Raw genomic sequence first — 19,647 nt, 5'->3', positions numbered from 1 at the left:
AAACTTCCCATAGCAGTTAGCTTTTATATAAAGTGTTAACAATTATTTACTTAAGTATCTTTCTCCATTAGACTGTTCACTTTTGAAGGTCAGGAATCAGCCTTTATTCATCCTTTATTTCTGAAATGTCCCGTACAGTGACTGCATACTTAGTAAAAGTTCTTGAAGTGGTCAGATTCATTAATTTAACAAGTTTATATTGAATGCCAATATGTTCAAGGCACCATTCTAGACCCTAGAATTGGAAGGTTGCCTCAAAAACATGAAGCAGCAGGTATGTTCCTCCTCCACTTTCAATTCCCAGGGTGTTTTGTTATTAAGGGTTGGTTGTCATGGAGTGGTTTTCATTTTCTGATGTTTTTACTTCATGATCTTTAATTCTGTTAACAATAGTTATCTGGTAACTTTATCTCCAAGATCAAATCATTTGCTTCTTCCAGAACATTGGGCTTATTATGGATAATTTTCTCTAAGACTGGTATAGTATCTCATTTTGGAATTTACAGAAATTGTGATTTTTTTGGGGGGAGGTAGATAATTCTCTAATATTCTACTTCTTTAAAAAAGTCATGTGGGCCCTGGTGGGATAGCTCAATTGATTGGAGCGTCATCCCCATACACCACAGTTGTGGGTTTGATCCCTGGTTAGGGCACATATAAGAATCAACCATTGAAAGCATAAATAAGTGGAACAGAAATTGATGTTTCTCTCCTTCCCTCCCTCCTTTCTTCCCTCTCTTTATTAAAAAACACACAAATGCCCTAACCAGTTTGGCTCAGTGGATAGAGCGTTGGCCTGTGGACTCAAGGGTCCCAGGTTCGATTCCGGTCAAGGGCATGTACCTTGGTTGCGAGCACATACCCAGTAGGGAGTGTGCAGGAGGCAGCTGATCGATGTTTCTCTCTCATCGATGTTTCTAACTCTCTATCCCTCTCCCTTCCTCTCTGTAAAAAATCAATAAAATATATTTAAAAAAAATAAAAAAAATAAAAATAAAAAACACACAAAAAACCCCCCCAAAAAACCAGTGTCCTAACTACATACTGGTATGCAGATTAGTTTTGCCTGTTTTAATACATTATAACATTACTAGAGGCCCGATACACGAAGATTCGTGCAAGAATGGGCATTCCTTCTCCTAGCTGCCAGCACTGCCTTTGCTCGCCTGGAGCCGCCTTTCCACCTTCGCCTTTCCGCCTTCTTCTGGCCCAGAGCCGCCTTTCTGCCTTCTCACCTTCCCATGCTGCCCAGAGGCTCAGAGCGGCTGGGGCGGTGCAGAGCGCCTGCGTCGTTGCCATGGTGACGACGCAAGTGTCCCACTCCAGCCCCACTGCTCAGCGCCTGTGTATGCAAATTAACCCACCATCTTTGTTGGGTTAATTTGCGTACTCCTGACTGGCTACTCAGTGGGCGTTGCGAAGGTACGGTCAATTTGCATCTTTCTAGTTTATTAGTGTAGATGTAAGTGGAATCATACAATATGTACTTCTGTGTCTGGCTTTTGCTCAGGATTTTTTGGAGATTTGTATGTTGTTAAATCTCATTATTATATTGCATTCTATTTTGTGACTGTACCATGATTTTTTTTTTAAATATATTTTATTGATGTTTTACAGAGAGGAAGGGAGAGGGATAGAGAGCTAGAAACATCGATGAGAGAGAAACATTGATCAGCTGCCTCCTGCACACTCCCTACTGGGTATGTGCCCGCAACCAAGGTACATGCCCTTGACCGGAATCAAACCTGGGACCCTTCAGTCCGCAGGCTGACGCTCTATCCACTGAGCCAAACCGGTTAGGGCATACTGTACCAAGATTTACTTATCATTTTGCTTTTGATGCACATTTGAGGTAGTTTTCTAGGGCCTGTATATATTTTTTAAAGTTTTTTTTAATCCTCACGGGAGCACATTTTTATTGATTTTCTTGTTGTTGTTGTTAGAGAAAGGGGAAGGGGCAGAGAGAGAGAGAGGGAGAGAGAAACATGGATGTGAGAAAAATATCGATCTCTTGCCTCCCACACACCCCCCCCATTGGGGCCAGGGATCGAACCTGCTACCTAGGTATGTGCCTTGACTGGGAATTGAACCTTTCCGTGTACAAGACTACGCTCCTACCAACTGGGCCACTCTGGCCAGGGCTTTAGGACCTATTTTTAACATAAGCCAAATGATATTTATTTACAGCACCTTCTCTGTCAGTTCAAACTGCTTTTGAACTGAATAACAGAAAGTCTGATGTATTAGGTTAAACAAATATGCAGCTTATTTTTCTCATGGAACATAAAGTCTAGACTTAAGTAGTTCAGGACTGGTAAGGCAGTTCCACAATACCTTCATACTCCTTTCTTCTTAATCCTTAACAGATGTTCACACTCATGTTTATCTCCTTGCAGTAGCAAAAAAAGTTATTTTGTATCTTTGTTCCAGGCAAGAGAAAGGGATGGAGAAAGGGAAGGAGTGAAAGGAAAAAATATGTCATATTATATCTCATTGGCCAGCACTGCATCACATGGCCATAAGAGAAGCTGAGAAATATGTTTGTTTTGTTTTTTGTTAATCTTCACCCGGAGATATTTTTCCATAGATTTTTTAGAAAGAGTGGAAGGGAGGGAGGGGGAGAGAGACAGAGAGAGAAACATTCATGTGAGAGAGGCACATTGATTGGTTGCTTCTCACAGGGGATCGAGCCTGCAACTGAGGTAAGTGATCTTGACCGGAATCAAACCCGCCACCCTTCAGTTCGACATTGTCCACTGAACCAAATTGGCTAGGGTGGGAAGTATGTTTTTTAGCTGGCCAGATTTAGGCTTCCCTTTGTAAGGAAGAAGGAGAATGGATATCGGATAGGTAATTAACAAAGTCTGCCATACCTCTAAATCTGTTTGCTAGTACTTTCGGATACACTGAAACAAATTTGTTCCAGGTTTTGCATAGATCCATAGTCTAGGCTCCAAGAGGAGGTTTTACAAAACCAGTTCAGCTATAATTTTTAGTTCCTGAGAAGTTGGCTGTGCATATCTAGCATTTAACCACAGTTCTAGGATTGCATGTAAATTTCCAGAAGATCCAGTATCTTGACAACTTTACTAAACATTGAGGCTATGGAGCTAAATCTGGTCAGTTTCATTGTAAATCTCTAGTACTGTCTCATCAAGTGTGAATATATGGAGCATAAAAATGAAAGTATATATGTATTTTTGTGTTTTTAGAATTGTGATATATCCACTGAAGTATGAGATAAATGACTTTTTCTTTTAACATAACCAGGATACTATTGTCACACCTTGAAAAATGAACAGATCTGTCCTGGCTGGTGTGGCTCAGTTGGTAGAGTGTCATCCCATGCAATGAAAGGTCGCCAGTTCGATTCTTGGTCAGGGCACATACCCAGGTTGTGGGTTAGATCCTAGATCAGTGATGGTGAACCTTTTGAGCTCGGCGTGTCAGCATTTTGAAAAACCCTAACTTAACTCTGGTGCCGTGTCACATATAGAAATTTTTTGATATTTGCAACCATAGTAAAACAAAGATGTATGTTTTTGATATTTATTTTATATATTTAAATGCCATTTAACAAAGAAAAATCAACCAAAAAAATGAGTTTGCGTGACACCTCTGACACGTGTGTCATAGGTTCGCCATCACTGTCCTAGATTGTGGTGTGTGTACTGGAGGCAACTGATCGATGTTTCTCTCTCTCTCTCTTTCTCTTTTCCTTTCTCTAGATTCAGTGAAAACATATTTTTACAAAAGACTTAAAAAAACAAACATCTGTTAATGCCATCAAGTAAGAGTAAATGTATTCTATGTTTTTGGGTTTTCCCCCAAACCACACCTGTTTCAGAAGAATGAACAATCCTTGTACAATTTGAAGGGTCAGGGACAGATTGGGGGTAGTTAAATTTGATGCCCTCTCTCTCCAGTTGATTGAATTGTCAACATTCTAATTGCCAGAATGCTTTTAAGCAGAGTTCTTGTTCTTTTGACTTTGAAATTGCACAATCAAATCCTTCTCATGAATTTTGAACATTTGTAAATGAAGATTGCTGTGTCTTCCATCCTCTCCAGTCTAGTTTTCTTTTCAGATCCTTAGATGTCTTCTATTTCCAAGGTGTTCCATCTATGTATTTTTTAAAATTAAATATATTTTTTATTGATTTTTAGAGAGGAAGGGGGAGGGAGAGAGATAGAAATAGAAACATTAATGATGAGCGAGAATCAATAATTGGCTGCCTCCTGCACCACCCATACTGGGGATTGAGCCCACAAGCCGGGTACATTCCTGGACTGGGAATCGAACCATGACCTCCTGATTCATAGGTTGATGCTCAACCACTGAGCCATGCCAGTCAGGCTCCATCTATGTCTTGGAAAGAAGAGTTGATAGTGGGTAGTGTCTAATAAATTCCTTCATCATTCCAGTTACCATGATTCATTCTGTGGATGGCACATATCTGAAAATGTGGAGGTTTCCAGTTCCTCTCTTTGATCTTGCATATACATTTACTTTTCCTTCCATTACCAGTTTCTTCTGCTCTGGGCTGTGTATTTTTTACAGCCAAACTGACCAGAGCTCTCCAGGATTCTAATTTCTCTGATGACCTAGTGCCCCAGACCCAGTGCTGAATGCTTTCACTGTTTTGTAACTAGTGTGCCATACCATTCTGCACTGGCTGCTTTCTTACAGGGGGGAGAGGGAAAGGCATCATACAATAGACACTGAGATTACTGGAGACAGACTTGGAGTTTTTGTCCAAGATCACCTCATTTTCCAGACTAGTCCATCAAAGGAAAAAAAACACATGAAAAGTTGGAATACAGCATTAGGCAAGCATGGGGCTATTAAGCAAGGGGCACAGGCACATTGTTACCGTGCTTCAGAGTTGGGAAGAGATCACCAAAGTGGAGTGACTAGGGAAATTGGCAGCACACTTTTGGAAATTTCAAATCATAGCATTTACATATTCTTACGAAATTGAAGTGAATTTTCTCTTACCCAATGGTGAATATAAAAAACTGAAAGAATTTTTGTTTGGACTGACTAGTGTGTACAGTAGAAGTATGAAGCATTAGTAAGATTGGTACAGAAAATAGTAATCAGCTTAATTCAACAACATTAAAGAATTGCCTAGCGTTTGCCTGACACTATCCTATATAATAAAAGCCTAATATGCAAATCGACTGAACGGCGGAACAACTGGTCGCTATGACGTGCACTGACCACCAGGGGACAGACACTCAACGCAGGAGCTGCCCCCAGCCCGCAAACCCCAGGCCAGCCAAGGCGGGTGCCAGTGGGGGCCCCCCGATTGCCCAGCCAGTTGCCCCACAGATTGGCCCTGATCTCCAGCCAGGCCTAGGGACCCTACCCATGCAGGAATTTCGTGCACCGGGCCTCTAGTAGAGATTATAAAGATGAAAAAACTTGGATTCTCTCCTTGTAGACTTGTAAGGAAGATAGGACATTCAAAATGGTCACAGAAAACATTAACTTATTTAACAAGCACATTGAATATCTTCAAAGTTCTAGGCACTGTATTTGACTAGAAATATCAAGAAGAGTAAGGCATACCAATAGAATCTGCTGGGAGATACAGATATTTAAATATGTGGTTATAAAGGATAAAAGTAAGTAGTGTGGGAACATTTAGGCAAGTGGGCAGGGACATAATTTTGAAGAAGTGATGCCTGAGTGGTCTTGAAAGGGGAATAGCATAGGAAAGAGCATTCCAAGCAGAGGGAATTAGTATGTACAGAGATAGTGGAGATAAGGTAGAGTGTACCATGTTCAAGAAATTATAGATAGTTCAGTATGGCTAGAGCAAAGGATAGTATTAGCAAGAGAGGAGAATAAGGCTGGATTGCTAGACAGACCATCATTGGAGGGACCAATGTGTGTCAGCTAAGGAGTTTGAATTTAACCCTGAGATTTCTAGGCAGATTGGATTACATTTTAGAGTGATGGCTTTGGTGGTAGTTTGGAGAATTAATTGGAGGGAGCAAGACCGTATGCCTGGTATGCTGTTGCAGTAATGTTAATGGGCAACAATGAGTGCCCGAAGTAAGGCAATGGCTTGGAGAGAATGGGATAGACTTGAGAGCCACTAAGAATTGTCAGAATGATGAATAAGTGTGAGATTTAAGAGAGAATCTCCAAGTTTCTGTTGTGGGCAATTGAATGTATGGTAGTAATTTATTGTAATTGTGAATCCAGAAGGAGTTGTAGAATTTTCCTTTGATTTTGGTTTCAGGAGCTGAAGTTAAAAGTAACAGCAGTGATGTAACCATGGGACATCCAAAGTGGAGCTAGTCAAGCACTTTTATAAATGAGTGAAACTCAGAAAATTATCAGGTTGGAGAGAATGATAACAGTTATTAGTATAGGCACATGTTAGAGATATTGCCAGTTTTGTCCCACACCACTGAAGTAAAATAACTTGTAATCTTTTTGCTGGTGGAAGGTTTTACCTTCAATTTATAAAAAAGAACATCTAGAAAGTGCCATAGGACGAGGTATGCCTGTGTCTTAGAGGTAGTTGGAATCATGGGCCACCCAGGGAGACCAAAAAAAGCAGGGAATTGAAGACACGGAATCCACAGGAGTACCAGCATTTAAGGAAATGGCCAAGAGGAGGAGAGAATGGAATCTTGGAGGCCAAAGGTGGAGAATTTTCAAGGAAGGAAGTCATCAAGGAAGATGTGTTTGTTATGTTAGGGAGTTAAAGATGAGATTTGAAATTATCCATTGTATTTAGCAATAAGGAGTTGAACTAGTAACGTTGGTGAGAGCAATGTCAAGTGGAATGGTGAGGGATAAGCCAGATTACAGTGGGTTGAGAGAGAAAGTAGAGAAAGCAAGTGCTGAATACTCTATTTTTTTTAACATTTTTCTTTACTGTTGAAAATGTTACAGATGTCCCTCCTTTACCCCCATTGAGCCCCTCCATCCAGCTCCCATATCCTCTCCAGGCCTCCCCCATACTATGTCTGTCCATGAGCTCTACATATATGCATATAGGGCAGGGGTGGGCAAACTTTTTGACTCGAGGGCCACAATGGGTTCTTAAACTGGACCGGAGGGCCGGAACAAAAGCATGGATGGAGTGTTTGTGTGAACTAATATAAATTCAAAGTAAACATCATTACATAAAAGGGTACGGTCTTTTTTTTTTTTAGTTTTATTCATTTCAAACGGGCCGGATCCGGCCCGCGGGCCGTAGTTTGCCCAGGGCTGATATAGGGGCATTGGTTAATCTCTTCCCCCAGCCCCCAGCCCTTTTCTTTGAAATAAGTCAGTCTATGGATCTTCATTGTCTCTGGATCTTTTTTGTTCATCAGTTTATTTTATTCATTAGATTCTACATATAAGTGAGATAATGTGATACTTGTCTTTCTCTGACTGACTTATTTCACTTAGCATAATACTCTTCAGCCCCTTCATGCTGTCTCAGAAGGAAAGAGAACCTTCTTTTTTACAGCTGCATAGCATTCCATTGTGTAAATGTACCACAGTGTTTAGTCCATTCATCTACTGATGGGCGGCACTAGGGCTATTTCCAGATCTTAGCTATTGTAAATAACACTGCTAGGAACATAGGGGTGTGTATATTCTTTCTGATCAGTGTTTCTGGCTTCTTAGGATATATTCCTAGAAGTGGGCCAAATAGTTCCATTTTTAATTTTTTTATGTTTTTATTGATTTCAGAGAGGAAGGCAGAGGGAGAGAGAGAGAGAGAAACATCAACGATGGAAGAGAGTCATTGATTGGCTGTCTCCTGCACACCCCACACTGGGGATTGAGCCCACAACCTAGGCATGTGCCCTTGACCAGAAACGAATCTGGAACCCTTCAGTCCACAGGCTGACACTCTGTCCACTGAGCCAAACTGGCTAGGGCCCATTTTTATTTTTATTTATTTATTTTTAAATATATTCTTATTGATTTCAGAGAGGAAGGGAGAGGGAGAGAGAGACAGAGACAGAAACATAAACATCAGTGCTGAGAGAGAATCATTGATTGGCTGCCTCCTGCACACCCCCCAACCCGGGTATGTGCCCTTGACTGGAATCCGCAGGCTAACGCTCTATCCACTTAGCCAAACCAGCCAGGGCTGTTTTTATTTTTTTGAGGAAACTCCACACTTTTCCATAGTGGTTGTACCAGTCTACATTCCAGCAGCAGTGTACTAGGTTCCTTTTCCTCTACATCCTCACCAGCACTTGTTTGTTGATTTATTAATGGTAGCCATTATCATTTTAATTTGCATCTCTCTGATAACGAGGGACGTTGAACATTTTTTTCATGTCTCTTGGCCATCTGTATGTCCTCTTTGGAGAAGTGTCTATTCAGGTCCTCTGCCCATCTTTTAATTGGGTTGTTTGTCTTCTCTTGTTGAGTACTCTTGTACGGTTTGGTGAAAAAGATGAGGACAACAAGTAGAGAAACCGATTGAAGGGGGAGTATTTTTAATTGAGAATAAATGGTATAAAAGATATGAATAGGTTGCAAATAAGAGCATTAAAGGAAAATATTAATCCCATTTGGAAGGTTGAGGCATGCTTTGGTTCCTCGGAGTGTTTTTTAAATACTGGACTTCAGATGATGAGGGGTGCAGTTCCCTGAGATGATTTCAAGAGAGGCTGAGGGAAGATATATATATCTTCCTGGTAAAGGAAACAGAAACCTCAAAGGGCGGAAGGTGGAGAAATGCTGAGGGCCGTTTTCGGAGAACAGTAAATAAATAGTCCAATGTAACTGACTCCTTGGGTTTGTAAAGAAAGTGGTAAGAGAAAAAAGTGAGAGTTGAGCTTGGCAGTGGAGGAACTCAATGCGGGGCTGTGGGGTTTAATTCTATACCTTAAAGTACTGGAAGCTACTAATACTTTTTGATCGGGGTAGTTACACAATAAGAGCAGCTGTGCTGTAGAAAGAGTTCTGAAGCCTGTGGACGATGGCGGGGAAAGAACTCTTGTCCTGAGCAGCCTCTGTAGCTACCCTATCTAGGAAATACTGGAGCAAAATGCTCCCTATTGTGCTGACTTACTGCTGCTGGGGCCGGGGCTGGATTCTTCTTTGTGCTCACTTACACAAAGCTTCTTTACTAACACTCCTCCCAGTAGTAAAAGAGAACTCGGGGCTTTGTTGCTCTTCACTGCATGGAATAATCTGTCCTTGCCCTCTGTAGATACATAAAGGAAAAAGCAGCTGTTTTCTAGGAATACAGATTCATAGAAATGTGGTGGTGAGACTATATTTAAGACAGTCTTCTAGTTTTCAGGTGAAATACTGTCTCACTAAACAAGGTTAATTTTGCCTGCTGCCGTAATATGCAGTAGTCAGCAAATGTTGAAAGTTCTGCAGAATGCAAAGCAGGCAAGGAAGGATTCACACTAATGAAGTCAATTCTGTTATCTAAGCATTTTCCTAGACACTAACCTGTATCTTCATGTTAAAAGCTACTTCTAGTTTAATAGGTTCAGTTACATTTTGAATGTTAAAGAAAACTTACTGGTTTTAAGTTATTACCAGCCTGAGATACACAGGTGATGGCCTTGTGATTTTACTTGTAAAATACAGTATCATTGGTTATATTCTTATCAAGTATGGATTAGCAGTTTGAAATTGTTACGAATAATGGAGTATATTTTAAATAAGTGGATAATTTGGTGGCCAAGTGAAAATTTCCAAGCTACTGCAGGATATGATAACAGACCTCTTTCTTGATTTCTAGTAAACTTGTGTTTGGGCCAGTAATTGACTTAGGATATTTTTGCTTAATTGACTAGTCAAGAAAATACATGTTGTTTGTATTCTCAAGTGCGTATTTTGTACCCTGAGCTAAAGTAATGGGTACTCATAAGTAAGTAATGAAAGTAGCATGTAGGAACTTTTATCTTTAAAAGTACTTTTCTTTCAGGAGGCAAAACCTTCAACTGAGGACTTGGGGGATAAGAAGGAAGGAGAATACATTAAACTCAAAGTCATTGGACAGGTGAGTTTCGTTATTTTTCTTTGTTGACTCTCCTTGAATATGTGAATAATTTCTGACACAGGAAAAATTCTGACTGGCAAGACAACAAGACCTTGGTTCTTGTCGTCTTCTTTTTTAAAAACTATTTTATTGATTTCAGAGAGGAAGGGGGAGAGAGAGAGAGAGAGAGAGAAACATCAATGATGAGAGAGAATCATTGGTCAGCTGCCTCTTGCACCCTCTCCCTCCTGGTGATCGAGCCTGCAACCCGGGCATATGCCCTGATTAGAATCGAACCATGACCTTCTGGTTCATAGGTTGACTCTGAACCACTGCGACATGTGGGCCAGGCTTCTTTTAAAAAAAAAATTTTTTTTTTATTGATTTCAGAGAGAAAGGAAGAAGGAACTGTGACCTCCTGGTTTGTAGATAAACATTCAACCACTGAGCCACATGGGCCAGGTGGTAAAGATGTTTTGTTTATTTTACATTTCTCTGATTATCAATGAGCTGTAATTTTTGGTCTACTATGTTTATATTCTATTGATTACGTGTTCATATTCTCATTTACTGTGATTTCTTATTTTGAAAAATTTTAAAGATATAATTCACGTACCATAAAATCCATTTTAGAGTGTATAGTTCAGTGACTTCAGTTGTCGGGGGAGGTACTTTTTGTTTTGAGTTGCTTTGAGGAGGGGTTTGTAATAATTCAGCTTTTATTTTACATATATAGGATGGACATGCAATTATGAAGGAATGTATTCTTTGATATACATGCTTTTACTTACACTGCTAACTTAAAAACTCAAGACAGATTGTCTTTATGTTTGTTTTGAAATGGGTATAGAGTAATGATTAGAGTGTTTTAATAACACCTGTTATGAATAATAAAAAATACTTTGGTGGGAAAATACAGGTGACAAGGTTTGCTTCTATTTGTGTAATTAAATTATTTGTTTCAAGTAAAGCAAATAATTTACACAAAGAAGGGTAATTTTTTTCTTGTATCTTCTTAGGATAGCAGTGAGATTCACTTCAAAGTGAAAATGACAACACATCTCAAGAAACTCAAAGAATCATACTGTCAAAGACAGGTTTGTATGTTATTGTAGCAAATACAATGCTTTATGTGTCATTCATCTATCTTTATGGCTTACCAGTGTATGTAATAAAGGCAAGTACATTTTGGTGATCACTATGAAATTTCCTTGTTTGTAACCACGAATGTTTAGCCATATGTTAAATTTACTAATAATTATCTTTTTGTTTTGTTTTGTTTTTGTTATCCTCACCTGAGGATATATATATATTTTAAAAGTAGCAGTTATTATTCATTTGTGAGTTTTGTTTTTTAATATATTTTTATTGATTTCAGAGAGGAAGTGATCGGCTGCCTCCTGCAGGCTCCCCACTGGGGGATCGAGCCTGCAACCCGAGCATGTGCCCTTGACCGGAATTGAACCTGGGGCCTTCCAGTCTGTAGTCCAACGCTCTATCCACTGAGCCAAACCAGCTAGGGCTCGAGGATATTTTTTCCATTTATTTTTAGAGAGAGTGGAAGGGAGGGAGAGGGACAGAGAGAGAAACATCTATGTGAGAGAGACACATCTATCAGTTGCCTCCCGCACACACCCTGGCTGGGGCTGGGGATTGAGTCTGCAGCCGAGGTATGTGCCCTTGACCTAAGGCCCTTCCATCCTTGGTCTGCTCTAACCACTGGACACCCGGCTAGGGCAATACTATATTTTAAGTATTAATTTATACATAGTACTACCAATAACTGCTAATTGCATTCTATGCTTTCAGTATTAAGGGGTTTTCTCTTTTAAATAATCATATAGAAGTCTGTTTAATTTAGGAATACCAGATTCTCACAGATTCTGGCCTTTATGAGTTAGATCAATAACAAATTCCTTTAACCTTTCTAGATTCAAATTTGGGCTACATCACTGTTTGACTATGGGACCAAGAATAAGTTATGTGCCTTGTTTTCCCCTTAGAAAAATGGGACTATTACAGTGCCTACCCCATGAAGATGAAATAAGATGACCTACATAAAGCGTTTAACATGATGCCTAAAAATGTTAAGTAAATGTTACCCATTATCATTATTAACAAAATACATTTAAAAAAATAAGTGTACTTGGAATTAATATATAGATGCTCCTTAAAATGGGTTTGTGTTCCAATAAACTCATCATTAGTTGAAAATATCGTAAGTCAAAAATGCATTTAATACACCTAATCTATTGAAAGTCATAGCTTATTATAGCCTATCTTAAACATGTCAACACAGTACACTTAACCCTCATGTTCGCCTTGCTGACTGGGAGCTACAGCTTGTTGCTGCTGCCCAGCATCGTGAGAGTATTGTACTGCATATCACTAGCTTGGGAAAAGATCAAAATTCAAATTTTGAAGTACAGTTGACCCTTGAACAACACAGGGATTATTTTGTATGTTATCTGTATTATATACTGTATTCTTTTTTTTAAACATTTACGTAATCACCTTTATTTATTTATCTATCTATCTATCTATTTATTTATTTATTTTGTGTTTGTTTGTTTTTGTTAATCCTCACCTGAGGATATTTTTCCACTGATTTTTAGAGAGAATGGAAGAGAGAGGGAAAGACAGAGAGAAACATTGATGTGAGAGAAACACATTGATTGGTTGCCTCCTGCAAGAGCCCTGACCAGGGCCCAGGCTGGGGAGCAGCCTGCAACCAAGGTACATGCCCTGAACCTGGGACTCCTCGGTCTGCAGGCTGACGCTCTATCCACTGAGCAAAACTGGCCAGGACTATACTGTATTCTTATAATAAAAGCAAGCTAGAGAAAAAAATCATCATGAAGAAAATCATAAGGAAATATATTTATAATACTGTACACATTTATTGAAAAAGATTCGTGTGTAATTGGACTCGAGAAGCTCAAACCCATTTGTTCAAGGTTGAACTGTACAGCTTCTACTGCACCCATATCATCACTGTTGGACCATCATAAAGTCAAAAAATCGTAAGTTGGGGACCATCTGTATAGAGGAGACACCAAGATACGTTTTAATAATTGATTTGTGTTACATGATACTATTAACTCAGGTATTGTAGGTTTTCTGGAGGGTTTCTTTTTACAGTTTAAGTTAGTAACTTATGTAAAAATCACTTTTGCTAGAAGAAAAAGAGATCAATTAGGTGTTAGGATAAGTAAAACAGTTAACATTTCTGTCTCTTCTGTTTTTGATGTTAATTGTTAAACCCATTAAAATCTTATTAATTGGGGCTCAACTGGTTCACATTTGTAAAAATGGTGATGAGAGCTAAAATTGAGTGTTGACCAGGGAAAAGGAACTTGCATTAACTGTGCTGTGCTAGGTACTAAGAAATAAGAAACATGGTACTTAATCCTCACAACAATTCTGAAGAAAATTATATAGTCTTTTTACCCCATCTATAGACCAGGGTGTTGATTATTGAGGAAAAACAGTGCGAAGTAAAGAAGTAATTTACAAAGCTCAAGTTTATGGAAGGTGCTAGGTTTGGGGAGATAATTAAAATATAACAATAACTTAGAATCATTTTCAACGTTTTTTTTTAATGCTTTTTTATTGATTTCAGAGAAGAAGAGAGGAAGGGAAAGAGAGAGAAACATCAATGATGAGAGAGAATCATTGATTGGCTGCCTCCTGCATGCCTCACATTGGGGATTGAGCCCATAACCTGGGCATGTGCCCTTGACCAGAATCGAACCCAGGACCCTTCAGTCCACAGGCCAACGCTCTGTCGACTGAGCCAAACCGACTAGGGCGTATAGAAACTTTTTTGACCCCAGCACAATATAATGCTTCTTTTTCAAAGAGATCCTATAATTAAAATCAAAGCATATTCCGCCTTTGTCAGTTAAACTTATTTATTTTTTAAAAATATATTTTATTGGTTTTTTTACAGAGAGGAAGGGAGAGGGATAGAGAGTTAGAAACATCGATCAGCCGCCTCCTGCACACCCCCCACTAGGGATGTGCCCGAAACCCAGACACATGCCCCTGACAGGAATTGAACCTGGGACCCTTCAGTCCGCAGGCCGACACTCTATCCACTGAGCCAAACCAGTCAGGGCTAAACTTATTTTTTAAAATATATCCCTGGAAAGAATTTAAAATGAAATGAAGGGTAAGTGTGTGTGGTCTTATATACTTATGGTATAGTACATATTGAAAGATAGTTTTAATTTTTTGATGTTTTTGGGATGGTGTTTAAGCAGTCAACGAAAATCTTAATATTTTAGGTATTGAGCAAGACTTTCATAATACTTGTGGACTAAATAAATGATTCTTGATTTGTATTTATTAGTTATTTCTCTTTAAGTTAGCATTTCTCTCCTTACAGCTATTTTGTTGAACAAATGATTAGAAAAATATATTTTAATATTTTTTGTGATATTTATAGTGCTCTGTATGCCATCACAGGTTTATTGTAGCTTATCTGGATAGCTACTGTGCTTTACCAAATTTCTATGATTTAATCTTTTAAAACCATTTTTGCTTGTGTAGCTGGAAGCTAGTAAGGGTGCTCATCCAATTTTTGATTTTATCTTTCACTAGGGGCCTGGTGCACGAAATTCGTGCGCGGCGGGGTGTGTGTGTGTGTGTGTGTCCCCGTGTCCCCGTGTCCCCGTGTCCCTCAGCTCAGCCTGCGTCCTCTCGCAATCTGGAACCCCTTGGGTAGGGTCCCTGGGCCTGGCTGGTGATCAGGGCCTCTTGGGGCTTTCCTTCCCCCAGCAGCCAGTAGCTGGCCCCGCCTCCGCCACTGCCACTGCTTGCCATCTGTGTGGCGTTGTCCCCCCTCCACCGGTTGCCTCCCTCTGCGGGCAACAGGTGTGGGGTGTGATCGCTTGGCTGGCCTGGGCCTCCTTCTGCGTGGCAATCGATCGCGGAGCCCCCCACATCAATCGCCCTGCAGAGGGTGGCCTGGGCCTCCCTCTGTGGGGCGATCATGGGGCGATGGTGGGGCCCCCCGACCAATCGCATTGCACCCGCCTTGGCTGGCCTGCCTGGTGCCAGTGCATGTCATAGCGTGGCCGTCCTGAAGGTCTGGACGGTTCTGCTCTTTGGTCGTTTGGTCAGTTTGCATATACGCTTTTATTATGATAGATATAGATAGATGTTAGCTTACAGATTTCAGAGGAAACTATAAAATAGTTGTCAAGAGCAGAGGCTTAGAATAGATTTAGCCTTAAATTTTGGCTAGCTATTGTACCCTGTCTATTCCTTTGATTCCCTAGCTGTATAATGAAGAAAGGTGACAAACATTTATGATTATGTATGTCAAGTACTTGGAACAGGGAGGACCTAGCAAATGGCACTCAATAAATTGTGATTATGATAGGATTAGCTGTCTAGTTTTATGTTCTGTGTGTTCTGTTGAAGTTTTTATGTTAGCTTTTTGTGCATCAAAGTTCTTATTTCCTCTAAGATTTGTATGTATACATATTTATATATATGTATTTTTGCCTTTTTAGGGAGTTCCAATGAATTCACTCAGGTTTCTCTTTGAAGGTCAGAGAATTGCTGATAATCACACTCCAAAAGAAGTGAGTAAAATGTCTTCTTTGAGTTAAGAAAAATTTTAAATTCTGCATTGAATGATTTGGTTCACTGGTATTAAACTGCCCACTTCTTTTTTTGTTGTTGTTATTAAACTGCCCACTTCTTGAATATTCTTTGATTTAAGTGGTATATCATTTGTCAGAGAGAAAAAGAATCTTTTGAATTGAACTTCCCATATATTGCCTTCAAAAGTGCCAATAAAAAGAAAGGTTGAAAGTAAAATGGGTACTGAGGCTGTCAGAAGACACATGCTATGTCTTTTTGAAGATGGACAGATGTTCCTCAAATTTGGCAGATTTCTCATACACTTTCATGGTGATGGTGACCTTTATGGTTTGATTTTGACTTTCTTTAAAAAAGTTTTTTTTTATTACTGAATTTTAGAGGCAAAGCGGGAGAGGGAGAGAGAAACATCAGTGTGAGAGGGAAGCATCGATTGGCTGCCTCTTGCAACCCCCTACCGGGGATCCAGTCTGCACCCAGGCATGTACCCTGACTGGGAATGGAACTGGCAACCATTTGGTGCAGTTGCCTGGCCAGGGCTCGATTTTGACTATTGACCCATTTTGAGAACTTGATACAGAAGCTTAGTATATATTAATATATTTGGCTATGTCACCTTGATTTATGTTTTTAAGTGCGTCTGTGTCTTTGTTTTATCGTATAATCTGGTTTGTTTTGTTTATATATTCCTTCAGTTTGGATTTGTCTGACATTTCCTCATTATTAGATTCAGTTTTGTATTTTTGGTACGCGTGGCACAGAGTGAAGCTGTGTACTTGAGAGTACATCACACCAGGAAGTACATGATGACCATTTGTCTTGTTGTGGGTAATACTAACTTTGGTAACTTAAGGTGGTAACTGCTAGATTTATTCATTGTAAAGTTACCATTTTTCTTTTTAATTAGTAATTTGTGGGGAAATACTTTAAAACTGAATATTCTTCTTGGGTTATTGGCCAGCGAGGGCCCCTTCAGGTTGGTGTCTGTGTTCTTTTTAACATGTCTCCATCTTTTTAAAAGTTTTTTTTTAAAAACATATTTTTATTGAATTCAGAGAGGAAGGGAAAGGGAGAGAGAGAGAGAAATATCAATGATGAGAGAAAATCATTGATCGGCTGCCTCCTGCGCACCTCCTACAGGGGATTGAGTCCGCAACACAGGTATGTGCCCTTGACCGTAATCAAACCCAGGACCTTTCAGTCCACAGGCTGACGCTCTATCTACTGAGCCACACCGGCTAGGGCTTTTTAAAAGTCTTTATTTTGAAATAATTTTCAACTTACAGAAAAGTTGCAAGAGTAGTACAAAAAAATTTTACATTCTCCCACCTAGATTCACCTGTTTTAATATCGTTCCACCTTTGCTTATTATTACTTCCCTCCCCTCCCCCCCTCCCATCTATAAGTGTATATTTATATCCCTTGAACCACTTGGGAGTAGGTTGCATGTGCCATGGCCATTTACTACTTAATATTTTATTTATTTATTTGTTTATATTTTACTACTTAATATTTTAGTGTGTATTTCTTAAGAACAAGTATATTTTATGTAACCACAGTACTGTTAATCAAATTTAGGACACTTAATACTATTAGAATACTTTAAGCTACAAACTAATTTTGTCATTTGTCCCAATTATGTCTTTTATAATAAATTTTCTCCTGTCCAGTTCCATGTCAACATATTTTACTCAAGTGCCTTTTTAGTCATCTTTAATTTAGAACATTTCCTCAGCTATTCTTTGTCTTCCATTACATTTATAATTTTAAGGAATACAAATCAGTTGTTTTCCAGAAAGTCCTGGATTCGGGTTATGCATTTTTGAATATATTTTATTGATTTTTTACAGAGAGGAAGAGAGAGGGAGAGAGAATTAGAAACATCAGTGAGAGAGAAACATTGATCAGCTGCCTCCTGCACACTCCCCACCAGGGATGTGTCCGAAACCAAGGTACATGCCCTTGACCGGAATCGAACCTGGGACCCTTGAGTCCGTAGGCCGACACTCTATCCACTGAGCCAAACCGGTTAGGGCGGGTTATGCATTTTTGGATGCAATACTACATAATTGATGATGTGTCTTTCTCAGGGTATAGTATCTGGAGCACATGAAGCCCTTTATGGGTGGTGGTAATTTTGTAAAAAAAAAAAAAAAAAATGTTTTTATTCATTTTAGAGAGAGGGGAAGGGAGAGTGATAGATAGAAACATTGATGAGAGAGAAACTTCAATCAGCTGCTTCCTGTACACCCCCTACTGGGGGTCGAGCTGCAACCTGGGCATGTGCCCTGACTGGGAATTGAACTGTGACCTCCTGGTTCATAGGTGATACTCAACTACTGAGCCACACTGGCCCAGCAAATTATTATTATTTTGTAATCCTCACCAGAGGAGATGTTTAGAGAGAGAAAGGGAGAGAGAGAGAGAGAGAGAAACATCAATGTGAGAGAGAAACATCAATCGATTGCCTTTTGTACATGCCCTGACCTGGAATTGAACTTGCAGTCTTGGTATGTATCCTGACCGGAAATAGAACCAGCAACTTTTTGGTGTATAGGATGATGCTCAACCAACTGAGCCTCTCAGGCAGGCTTATTTAAACTATTAAATACATGTTCCATTAGATTTTAAACTCCTTTAAGGTCCTGTTCAATAAACACTTAAGTTTTATATGGTCAATAAGCTGGGAAATGAAATTGATTAAGCAAAATAATAAATGACTTTATTGACACATCTCTGTGTCCTTAGATTAAAGGAACCAAGACTCTTAGTCTTAGAACAGTGTAACTTGGATCGCCTCTGTATCCTTTTTTCTTTAAAACTGTGGCCACATAATTGCAGCCAATTAAAAAAACAGTGCTTTTATATTCTAAAATATTGTTCTTTTCTCTTACAGCTGGGAATGGAGGAAGAAGATGTGATTGAAGTTTATCAGGAACAAACGGGGGGTCATTCAACAGTTTAGATATTCTTTTTATTTTCTTTTCTTTTCCCTCAATCCTTTTTTATTTTTAAAAATAGTTCTTTTGTAATGTGGTGTTAAAATGGAATTGAAAACTGATGCCCCCCATCTCTTTAAAACGTCTAGTAATTTGAATTCTAGTGCCCATTATTCATTATTGTTTGTTTTCATTGTGCTGATTTTTGGTGATCAAACGTCAGCCTCCTTCATATTGCCCTCTCCTTTTGAAATATGATGTGTGTGCACAGGGAGGCCACCTTTTTCAGGACTGTGCATTTTCAGGCTTGTGATAAATAAGGTCGACCAATGCAAGTGTTCATATTGACTTCTAATTGGCCCTGAAGTTCTAGCGTGTGATTGCTTCACTCCTGGACTATGACTTTCAGTGGGAAGTGGAAGTTTTTCAGAGAACTGAACTGTGGAAAAATGACCTTTTCTCAGCTTGAAGCTACTTCTAAAATCTGAAGGTCTGGACCAAAAGAAGAAGAATATCAGGTTGGAGTCAAGATGACAGATGAGGTGAGAGTAAAGACTAACTCCAAAGATGGCTTCACTGAAGAGAAAGCATTTTAAGAGTAAAGAAAAATCTTGTCAGAAGATCCCAGAAAAGTTTTAATTTTCATTAGCAGTTAATAAAGTTATTCATGCAGAAGTGTGTGCAACAGAACACTGCTCTTTTTGATTTTATTTGTACTTTTTGGCCTGGGATTTGGGTTTTAAATGGACATTGTCTGTACCAGCTTCATTAAAATAAAATGTTTGTAAAAATCTTATTACTGTTCCATTTTATTTTTAATTGTATAGAAAGAAAAAAAATGGCCGAAACAAGATTTTCTTGCATAATACTGGAAATTATTGTTTGTATATGGAACAAATAAATTTTTCTTCAGTGATGATTGTGACTTTGAAGCACTGAAAGTTACTGAAGTGCCTTCTGAATTAAGGATTTAATTAAGGCCACAATACCTTCTTAAATGCTCAGTGTTCTGTGTGTGTTTTTAAAACTTGATATTTCTGTATGGTGCATATATATGACACTTACCCAGTCATGTTGAATAAATGGGCACGTCAAAAATTCTTAATTGATTTATATTGATA

At 39.1% G+C, this 19,647-nt stretch overlaps 1 protein-coding gene across 1 annotated transcript; it reads left to right on the top strand.

The window, feature by feature from the left end:
* The first annotated feature begins 262 nt into the window (after positions 1 to 262).
* SUMO1 (small ubiquitin-like modifier 1) lies at positions 263 to 19,626 on the top strand. Its single transcript, XM_014528907.1, has 5 exons — positions 263 to 274; positions 9,888 to 9,995; positions 10,994 to 11,071; positions 15,497 to 15,568; positions 18,484 to 19,626. Exons 1-5 carry the CDS (start codon positions 263 to 265, stop codon positions 18,550 to 18,552), a joined length of 339 nt encoding a protein of 112 aa, XP_014384393.1. The 3' UTR covers positions 18,553 to 19,626.
* Positions 19,627 to 19,647: the final 21 nt, after the last annotated feature.

The sequence above is a fragment of the Myotis brandtii genome, unplaced genomic scaffold, assembly GCF_000412655.1.
Source record: "Myotis brandtii unplaced genomic scaffold, ASM41265v1 scaffold1162, whole genome shotgun sequence".
In the NCBI taxonomy this organism is placed as follows: domain Eukaryota; kingdom Metazoa; phylum Chordata; class Mammalia; order Chiroptera; family Vespertilionidae; genus Myotis; species Myotis brandtii.
This window is presented reverse-complemented; position numbering and strand designations above follow the sequence as displayed.